This window comes from Micropterus salmoides, unplaced genomic scaffold (assembly GCF_014851395.1).
Source record: "Micropterus salmoides isolate LMB-PRFRI ecotype aquatic unplaced genomic scaffold, ASM1485139v1 Ms_hic_scaffold_7, whole genome shotgun sequence".
Lineage (NCBI taxonomy): Eukaryota > Metazoa > Chordata > Actinopteri > Centrarchiformes > Centrarchidae > Micropterus > Micropterus salmoides.
In genome coordinates this window covers 14963587-14974336 of record NW_024044459.1, presented here as the reverse complement: position 1 = coordinate 14974336, position 10750 = coordinate 14963587, and the positions used below count along the sequence as shown (strand labels likewise).

At 39.6% G+C, this 10750-nt stretch overlaps 1 protein-coding gene across 1 annotated transcript; it reads left to right on the top strand.

Annotated features, from left to right (window-relative positions):
• The first annotated feature begins 625 nt into the window (after nt 1–625).
• pmpca (peptidase, mitochondrial processing subunit alpha) lies at nt 626–9902 on the top strand. The gene is made up of 13 exons (XM_038702413.1): nt 626–672; nt 1904–2106; nt 2205–2284; nt 2371–2453; nt 2582–2676; nt 4186–4286; nt 5503–5766; nt 6220–6312; nt 6521–6639; nt 6900–6990; nt 8137–8199; nt 8305–8449; nt 8625–9902. The coding sequence occupies exons 1-13, from the start codon at nt 626–628 to the stop codon at nt 8792–8794; spliced, it is 1554 nt and encodes a 517-aa protein (XP_038558341.1). The 3' UTR covers nt 8795–9902.
• Nucleotides 9903–10750: the final 848 nt, after the last annotated feature.

The window sequence follows — 10750 nt, the reverse complement described above, 5'->3', positions numbered from 1 at the left end:
TATTTGGAGGTTGTTTCTGGCAGTCAAACTGACTCAAAGTGACCTGAAAAAATAAAAACAGAAGCTAAAGCTGAGTTATATTAACATTACATTAGAAACAATCCACAGCCTACATTATTCTGGATTTGTTTTAGGTTTTGGAAAGAGAATAAACTGTACTTCTCCTTACAACCTCTCTGGGTAGTGACTGTAACTATTACAAGTGCCCTAGGAACAACGTTTGACCATATCTTGGAAAAATACAGCAAAAAAAAAAGCTAGAAAACAACCCCTTTTGCACAGGAGTCAACGGAGCGCCGCCATGAAAGTGTCGGACCTGTACTGCGCTGTGATTGGCCAGCTGCGTAAGGTCAATAGAAGGTAGTTGTATGGTACATTTCTTGCAAAGCGAACAGAGGAGGGCAGCAATACGCCACAGATGCGTCTGCCGGAAACAAGAAGAAGAACAGTTGAAAGCGCTTGTAGGGCAATAAAACAATAAAGCAATTTAGTCGTAAGAAATAAAGCATTGCTTTGTATGTTTGTTTGTTTGTGTGTTTGTTCATTTATCAGGTATGTCGGCGTGTCTGCGGCGGAAGTGCTTTGATCATTATCCGGGTTTATTTCTGGTCACACAGGATCCAAGATGGCGACTCACATGTCGAGGTGTAGAACCTGGAGTCGTGTTCAAAGGTAGTACACGTTTAAAATAAATGCCCTTATATTGTCGCCAGACACGATTTAAAAACAGAGAAAGAACACTACAAGTTTATTCAGTATATTTCATGTCATGCCTCTCGCTGACATCTGCAGCGTCGAAACTTTTCTACGTCCTCAACACCAAGGATTAGCTCACTCTGTTAGCATAATGCTAACTGTTAGTCGTAAACTTGCTGTCAGGATGTCTTGGATAATGTCACATCCTGAGTAAATTGAGTGAATAGTACAAAGTCAGCAGTCGACTATAGTTAGATGTTGATGTGAGTATTGTAGGGGTTGCCTGTAGAGATGAAAACGTCATATTTTGAGTAAATTACAGGGGATTTACTTGGGCTTTTCCAGTTTGTTAAACTTTGAAAACCATATAAGAAACACCCCTCAGTATAACACAATCCGCCTCCAGAATGACCATCAAGTTTAACAAAAACTGAACATTATTACCATATAAACGTAGGATTTATTGTAGGATTGTTGTATCAAGACTGCATTAGTTTTAGCTGGTTAGTCCTTTGATGTTGCAATGCATAACAATGTAGATATGGGTGACAAATGTAAGGAAACACCAATTAAATGAGTGGAAAAACATAATGGAGTTTGGGGGGTGTGACAATGATGTGAATCATATGCTATGTCCTTCTCAGTTATTAGTTTCAACCTATGAGCACCTATGGGAGATTTTGGAGCAATGTGTTGCACAGTACCCTCTTCTACCATAATAAAAACATTAAGGAATGATTATTGGTGTTAATCTCTCCAGTAGAGTTCAGAGACCTAGAGAATCTGTCAAGTAGCATTGGAGCTAGTGTTTAATGTGTGTTTTTTTTTGTCCCTTTCATTTGTCACTCTTTTGTAGTTGGATTTAATACCACCAGTGCCACCTACAGTAAAACTCTGAAAAGGAACATCTTAAGAGCAACTTATTCTACTTTATCGTATATATTCCACTGCCAATAAAAATGTATACAGTTTTAATAAATACAGAATTAAACTCTGTTAGACCATTGTCTACTAGCTGAGTGGACCAGAATAACAGCTGTATGTGGTTGATGGTGGTAACCACCTCAATTTAATTTCCTGGGGAAATCCTGGCATGCTTTGTGGGTTAGCTTCTTTTGCTCAAGTTAAGGGTTTAAACTGTCTTCACAATTGGCCTAATGTTGCTCATAAGAAGTTTTAAAAAAACATTGTTTTGTCGTTCTCAAAGGTTTGGGATTGCAGCTTACAGAAAGTACAGCAGTGGCGGCAGATACCCAAATATCTCCCTCTCTGCACCACTGCCTGGGATCCCCAAGCCAGTGTTTGCGTCTGTGGATGGTCAGGAAAAATATGAGACCAAGATCACTACCCTAGAAAATGGCCTCAAAGTCGCGTCCCAAAACAAGTTTGGTCAATTCTGCACAGTTGGAAGTAAGTGACAGTGCTGGAATGAAAATTATAATATTAATATCTCTTCAAGATGTGGATGAGCTAGATTTATTGTGGATATTTTCTTTCTCGTTCTTTAGTTTTAGTAAATTCTGGATCCAGACATGAAGCAAAGTACCCAAGTGGAATAGCACACTTCGTAGAGAAACTAGCTTTTTCTGTAAGTAAAATAAAGACCACAAAATGAAAGATCAAGGAAGTTGAGGTGTGGGAAGTAATGCTGACACCAGTCGCTTTTATCTCAAGTCCACAGCTCAGTATGGAAGTAAAGATGAAATTCTCCTCACATTGGAAAAACACGGAGGGATATGTGACTGCCAAACATCAAGGTATATATGTCTTTCAGCACAATGTTTGCATATTACTAAATTCCATATGTGAACTAGGCCTTTCTTCTGTTGGAGATCATGTGCTATGGCTGTTACATGTGAAATGTATCATTAATTTTGCCGTACAGAGATACCACCATGTATGCAGTGTCTGCTGAAGTGAAGGGTCTAGACACAGTGGTCAATCTCCTCTCTGATGCTGTTCTACAGCCTCGCCTGCTGGGTAAGTATATTTGATTTTCAGTGACAAATCCATGGGAACTGTGCCAAATGTCTGTCTGTCTGAGATGACCAACTATGTTTCAGGGATGTGATTTTTGAATCATGCAGATCTGTAATAAAAAGAAAAGGGGGGGGGGGGGGTGGCAGGAGCTGGCCGAGTGAAATGGAAAGGATTTGAGGACATCTATAGGCTGACGTGTGTAAAGTTTTCTTCCTTTCCAAGTATCAACAAGGATGTTTGTTTGTGTTCAGCTCATAGGTTCAGCTGCCCATGCCACACCTGCGCTGAGTGTACCACAGTCGCTCTCGCGCATCAGTGGTACGTAAGGTATTGGGCAGTAATACTGTAATATTACTTTTCCCAGTAAAGAATAGTGTGACGGATTACTATTTCCAAAACAGTAATGTTATTAATCATATTAAGGCTGCCCTACTGAACGCACCATCCCTAACGTGAATGCGCGACCGCGCTGCAGCTCAGCGGCACCGAACCGTATAAGCTATTAGCCAAAAAGGAAGACAGGAGAACAGCGCGGAGAGGTATTTCCGACAGCTGTAATGTAAGTAACGTTGTTGCCATTACTATTATATTATGTCTAAGATGCAAAGAACATTATCGTCCGTTGTAAACTTTGTGCGACCAGCAAAAGGTTTTTAACCTCAAACAATTCTGCATTGATATAGGCTAATTGAAGCATCAGCTAAAGCAAAACAGCAACGTGAAACTCAGAAAGAAACTCCGGGCGCCACTGATGCTTGGACTCATCGGGAGAGTGTGGCGTTAGATCACCCAGTACCCAGTAATATGTATAATAATATTTCAGACGGCTTGGATCCGCGGGGTCGTTCTGCGCTCCTCATCAACAGACAGGCAAACACGCGCTCTGCGAGGTAACCATGGCAACGGCTTCTGTGTAACTGGCGCGATCCCGTGAAACTGTCGCGGTCGTTCTCGTCTCCCGCACTTGCCCGCTGCCAGAGTTGAAATGTTAAAAACTTTTTCCTACAGTTTATCAACAGACAGAGACTGATCTGGCTGTTTGATTTGAGTTTCCTGAATAATATAACTGTTTCTTTAACAGTTAGGCCACCAGATCTTAAAACAGGCAACAACCTTTGCTGTTGTCTCTTATTCATTAAAAATAATCTATTCACTTCTACTAAATTAATTTGAAAGTTAGTAGTTATATTATTTTATTATAGAATCAGTTATTCCATGCTGCATGTTGCACATTTAGCTGTTGAAGCTTGGTAAAAAATTTATACAAAATAAATAGAGAGGAGGTGAATACGCAGTGGATTAGACACTTGACTTTGATTCCCACTGCAACACATCCACCAAATAAGTTATTGTCATGGGTCCTGCTTTACCATCCATATGCATTAATAGAGCCGCCGCCAGTTTTGTCAGTGTGTGTGTGTGTGTGTGTGTGTGTGTGGGCAGGGGGTCTCAGTATATTTTCCTGCTTTTTTGCCCTTTGCCAATCACATGCCTGATGTTTACATGCAGATGATGAGATTGAGATGACCAGAATGGCGGTGCGCTTTGAGCTAGAAGATCTCAACATGAGGCCAGACCCTGAACCCTTACTCACTGAGATGATTCATGCTGTGAGTAACATCATTTCTTTGGAAAAAAGTGATTTAGTTATTCCATTACCTTTAAGCATCAAGGCTGTTATTAATACGTAGTGCTATTGTAGTTGGTCAGTTAATTAATAAGTCCGTTTTTTGATTAGTTGTTTATACTACCAGTATAGGATTTAGTGGCATCTAGCGGTGAGGTTGCATGTAGCATCCAACTGAATTCCCCTCACCCTCCCCTTCAAAGTGTGTAAGAGAAACTACAGTAGCCATGAAAGGTCCTCTCTAGAGTCAGTATTTGGTTTGTCCGTTCTGGGCTACTGTAGAAACATGGCAGTGCAACATAGCAGACTCCATGGAAGAGGACCTGATCCCTCTGTAGATATAAAGAGTTCATTCTAAGGTAACAAAAACACAATAATTCTTATTTCCAAGTGATTACACAGTTATAAAAACATACTTAATATTTTTTCATTTCTGCTATATTTTAATAGCTCCAACTAAATATTACACACTAGTCCTTTATTGTTGTACATGTGATTCTAATCTAATACATGCATTTTTATCAAATTCAGCAAATCTCTCTCTCCTCTGGCTGTCTGTTCTGTGTTTGCACACCGATCCACACAACACTATTATAGCCGTGATGTGTGCGTCAGGTAGCGTTAAATGACTTGCCCACGGACATTCAGCTTACTTTCTAGTTTACAAAGGCATGCTGTTGTTGTGATGTTAGCTATAGTTGCAGCAGAGTTGATGTGCTGACTCTAGGACTCTAGCAGGTTAGCTACATGCTAGCTTCGCAGCAGCAACTGGAGCGACGGTTTGCTAATCCACAACTTTGCAAATGTTAGTTACATTTCTTGCTGTGTGGTTGTTCACTCGCTTGCCCCACCTTTAATCGTTTAGTATGTTTAATGTCAAAAATAATGATAAATAATAAATACCCATCATTATATTGACAGTACATACATCACCTTTTCAGTTGAAACATTGGCATTTTTTGGGGTAATTTAATAAAATGGTGAATGAATTTCCAAAACTTTAATCATTTCAGCCCTCCTTTAAATAGCCAAATCCATAGCTACATCATTGACATTTTGTTCTCTCTGATAGGATTACAGATCAACCATCAACCCCGAAAGACAAGCAAAACTAAAACCCCAATTGCATAATTGTACCAGATTACTGTAGCTTTATTTTTCCATTAACATTATTGTCGACTGTTCATTTTTGTTTACAGGCCGCATATCGAGGCAACACAGTTGGACTTCCTCGCTTTTGTCCTGTAGACAATGTGGACAAAATTGACAAGAAGGTGCTTCACAGCTACTTGCGTAACTACTTCTGTCCTGAGCGGATGGTGTTGGCTGGAGTGGGCATCGAGCATGAGCAGCTGGTCGAATGTGCCAGGAAATACCTGCTGGATGTGAAACCAGTGTGGGGAACGAGTGCTGTGGCCGATGTGGACCTCTCTGTAGCACAGTACACTGGTGGCATCGTCAAGGTGATTTATAGTATTTACAAGTCATCTTTGTACCATGTTTGGCCCTAAATGTTTCTTCGGGTAGCATTTATCTGAGGGATTCTCCAATTGTAGAATTTCATTATCATTGGGTTTAATAACATAAGTGTTTTTAATGCATTTAGCCATTAACTGGAAATCATTTAAAGTAATATCTTTGAATTGTCTTCTGTAGGTCAGCAAATTGTTTGGCTGCAGTTACAGAGGAGAAACAACCTTTTATTTGATTTTGTTTGAATTAATTTGATATTTGACCAAATGGAACCAGCTCTTGGCTGAGGAGTGATATTAGACGTGAAACAGCAGTTGAAAGTTGAAAAAGTTGTGTGAATAAATGTATGTAACATTTCGGAGATAAAAGAGAAAATACTCCCAGAAGCATTGCTGCAATTAGTCTTGAAGGTAGGGTAATAACACGTTCTTGAAATCTGTTAGATGGAGAAGGACATGTCAGATGTGAGCCTTGGCCCCACCCCAATCCCAGAACTCACCCACATCATGATCGGCCTGGAGAGCTGCTCCTTCCTGGTAAGTGTTTGACTTCACTTTTGTTGCCAGCGGTTTAGACATTAATGGCTGTGTGATGTGTTATTTTGAGGGGACAGCAAATTTACACTGTTATACAAGCTGTACACTCACTACTTTACATTGTAGCAAAGTCTCATTTCTTCAGTGTTGTCACATGAAAAGATATAATCAAATATTTTTAAAAAAAGTCTATTTTCACCTTTTATAGGAGGACGACTTCATCCCATTCGCGGTGCTCAACATGATGATGGGTGGAGGTGGTTCCTTTTCTGCAGGAGGACCTGGGAAAGGCATGTTCACCCGTCTGTACCTGAATGTGCTCAACAGGTGAACGTCTCACAAACCTCAGTAGTAATAACCAATAGTAATAGAGAAGTTGTCCACTTATCAGAAAGTCAGTGGTTTGATCCCTGGCGCCCCCACCCAATGCTTTTCCAATGGCATAGCGTTCACATAGTGTGTGAATGTGTATTTCTGTGAATGTGATGTTGTGTAAAAGCGTGTTGAATGGTCAGAAAGACTAGAAAGGCGCTATACAAGTACAGACCATTTACTAATTGTCTTCTGGTTTTTCTTGTCTGTTACAGGCATCATTGGATGTACAATGCCACCTCCTATCATCATAGCTACGAGGACAGCGGTCTGCTATGTATCCATGCCAGTGCAGACCCCAGACAGGTTGGTGCAAGCTCAGGACAAACATCTTATTCTACCTTTGTGTGCAAATAGCAATATTGTTTTAACAATAATAGCTTTGCAGAGGAATGTTCAGATTGTCAGACAGCATCTGTCTCCTCTAGGGCTGGACGACATGGCCAAAAATGTTATCACGATAAAAAGTTCATATCTTTCGATATCGATAATTATCACGATAAGTATCAAATCATTATTTCTTTCGAGTTTAAATAGGACTGGGCTGTATATCAGTATAATGAGATATACGGATATAATTTCAAAAGAGTCTGCACACAGCCGTCTACTCTCAAACTCTCAACAACATGGAGAGAGACAAAGTGCTGAAGACCTGGTTTGTAAAAAAAAAGGAAAAAAAAACAACGGTTCAGTTAGTGTTTACTACACATTCACTTTACTTTGGCGGGCCGCCCAGGTTATGCGACACATTGTAGCATTAGAGTTATTACGTTACAAGTAGTGAGACAGTGTATATTTTGCAAGGACAGACCAGGTAAAGCGACAGTGAACACACCAGTCAGATGTCATTTGTTAGCTACCACGTTGGTTTTGTTTTGTCTAAAAGACAAGTTTTTTTTTCGGCGACTTTATACAATGTAGCCTACTACTGATGGAGAAAGTCACCGGATCAGACATATAGGGAGAAAGAGACGGAAAGAAGTGGGGCACGCTGACGTGTTTGCAGCAGACAAAGTTAGGTCTGTGAGTGTGAAGAGAACCGAAGGAGGCAGATTCAATAAGCGAGTGACACTTAAGATGGAAAATCAAGTATAATTAAAATGGTGAAATAAAAAACAAGCTAAGTTACTAAGAAATAGTAAAAACATGGCCCTAAAACAGTTTGTTTATGATTCAAGTAAAGAAAATCAAACATTTATTGAATATTTATTGAACATTTGTTATATTGTTATTGAAAAAAATATATTGCGATAATTATTGTTATTGTTTTATTGTCCAGCCCTAATCTCCTCTGTACCGTTTGTCCTACAACTTCAGATTGAGTTACATAGTCATGTTCTGTTTTCAAATGTTGCATAAGTCTTTCTTGGCTCGTTATTTGGTTTATTTATTTATTTTGGTCTTTGTTGATATTTATGCAGAGTTCTTATCATTACATGCGTTCATTTCCAGGTGCGGGAAATGGTGGAGATAATAACCAGAGAGTTCATTCAGATGGCTGGCAGCGCAGGAGAGGTAATGGATGTGATTCACTATCAGGGCAATACGCCAAGACTTTTTAGCAAATTCGAGTAAAAGCAAAAGTGATGTTGTTTTTTATTTTCTCTCTTGTATATCCAGATGGAGCTGGAAAGGGCCAAGACTCAGCTTAAGTCCATGTTGATGATGAACCTTGAGTCGCGGCCAGTTATTTTTGAAGATGTTGGTCGCCAGGTTCTCTCCACAGGAAAGAGAAAACTGCCACATGAACTGTGCGATTTGATAAGTGAGTATTGAACAAACTGTTGTGGTGTTTGTTAGTGATTCAAACTAACTTGTGGGAAAATGGCCTAGAAAATGTCAGGAAATGCCTGCGTTAAGAGGAAAAGTTAATAACTATATAAAGTATTTTCACCTCACTTATTTATTTAGATTTTGACTTGTCAACAAATCATTTCCAGGCAACGTGACAGCCAGCGACATTAAGAGAGTAACCACAAAGATGCTGCGCAGTAAGCCCGCAGTTGCAGCTCTGGGAGACCTGACGGAGCTGCCCTCGTACGAACACATCCAGGCTGCCCTGTCCAGCAAGGACGGGCGTCTGCCCCGCATGTATCGCCTCTTTCGATAGACCCCTTCACTGGCAAACATCACTGTAAATAAACTGAACTTATACTAGTGTTCCCTCCCACCACAGAACTCGACAGTTCACTCTGGGAGGGGACTAATACTCTCCACTGAACCTCTAAAAGAGGGATTTTAAAGAAAAGTTACATTTGACTCGACAGTAACCTTAGTCTACATACAGTTGGAGTATCTGTATTTATTGTTTGTGGGCAGGAAGCCATATTTCATTATTTACTGGGATGGTTTGCAGTTGTTTGGTTTTAACGGGAACCAAACAATTCCCCCCAAAACCAAAATTACAGTGTTTAATGTCTCATTTAAAAACCCAAATACCAAACTGTTACTTTTAAGTTTATGGATGAAGGATGGAGGAAATCTGAATATAAGCAAGAGAAGGGGGCAGCTAACCCCAGCAGTGTCTGCACAGTTTTATTATTTTGTTGAGCTATTACTTTTCTGTCAGCTGTCTAAAATCCACAGAGCTCTACCTCGAGCCATCTCTTTTTCCAGAGTGGATGGATGAAGAAACACAGCTGAAAATTTTACTATTTATACAACAGCACTTCATAGTCTCCCTTTACAGGCACAGGAGAAACTATACACATTGATGGTAAACTAAATAACAAAGGAATACTTGGATTTTTTGGGATAAATATGACAACTGTATACAAGCAGTCATGATTTCAGTCTTCAAGACGTGGTTTCTGTCATTGTGTCTCAGATGTACTGTAAAGAGATTGAAATCTAAAGTGGTTGTTGTTTTCTGTATTTTTGTGGTTGTATTGAGGCCATTTGAAATAAATAAGAATAATTAACATGACAAATGGAAGGAATAATTAGACTTTGGGAAATATGCTTACTGTAAAACATCAATTAATAACCCAGGCTTTAATTTGCTTAAATCACTGAACTCATCCTGCCTATATTTGGGACAGGCCTTTCATTACTTTACCATATTGCTAAAGCTGAATGAATACTACACTACTTTGGTGCTTGTTGTTTCTGTAAAATGAACTGAACAATTGAATTGTGTAGTATCTAACCAATCTAAATATGTGTACCATGTCCATATTGACAAAAGAATTATATAAAATCTAAGCTGCTTAGAACTAGCTCAAGTGAGTGACCCGGTCGGCTCTGAAAGGTTTTACACAGGCAAAGAATATCTATAAAAACCAGACCGGGCTTCTGATTGAGACCTGCGTTTATTTGTCAAAATGTGTAGCCACACCACGTCTATGAAAAGGGACAGGCGTCTAATTGGGACTAGGCTTTTAATTGAAGTTTTATGGTATTTGCTTTAATGAGAACATCATACCAGGCAAGTGCTTGTCCGTTAAATGTGAAGCTACAGCCAGTCGCCTCTTAGCTTTGCTAAGCATAAAGCCTAGTAGACACAGGGGAACCGCTAGCCTGGCTCTGTCACAAAATCAGCCCACCAGCTCATTAATTAACACATTAGATCTTATTTATTTGGTGTGTATAAAAACAGCAATAAGTTAGCTGTTTCATGGGGTTTTGTGTCAGACTAGTTATTTCAGAGCAGTTGCCAGGCAACCAGGTGGGACTTGGCCAAAAAACAGTCAGGCTCAAAACCCCAAATAAAACGTCATTAAGACAAATGAGCTAGTGTATGTTAAGAATAGGTGCTGGTAAACAATTATGTTGCTGTTGGACACAGTCAGTCTTCATTGTTAATCTTCATCCAGTCTTGATTGTTAATCTAGGTACGGTCTGCTGTATGTATGTCACTGACAAATCTGAAAGTGGTGTCGATGTTCGACACATCCATAATATTCTCATCTGTGTGACGCAAATAACGTAAAGCACTTCCAAGATGTCATAACCAGTTTCTTCTGTCTGCAAGGCTTAACCTTTTTATATACCGCAGTCTACGTGCTCAACATGACATTTGTCAGATAACATTACATTTTATATGAACAGTGTTAAACTGGTATTT

Bases quoted from the DNA above. Each gene is read 5' to 3' on its own strand.
- pmpca (XM_038702413.1), top strand. From the start codon at position 626: ATGGCGACTCACATGTCGAGGTGTAGAACCTGGAGTCGTGTTCAAAG. The intron at 4,287-5,502 runs GTGAGTAACATC...TTTTGTTTACAG, and splicing joins TCACTGAGATGATTCATGCT to GCCGCATATCGAGGCAACAC. The intron at 5,767-6,219 runs GTGATTTATAGT...GAAATCTGTTAG, and splicing joins ACACTGGTGGCATCGTCAAG to ATGGAGAAGGACATGTCAGA.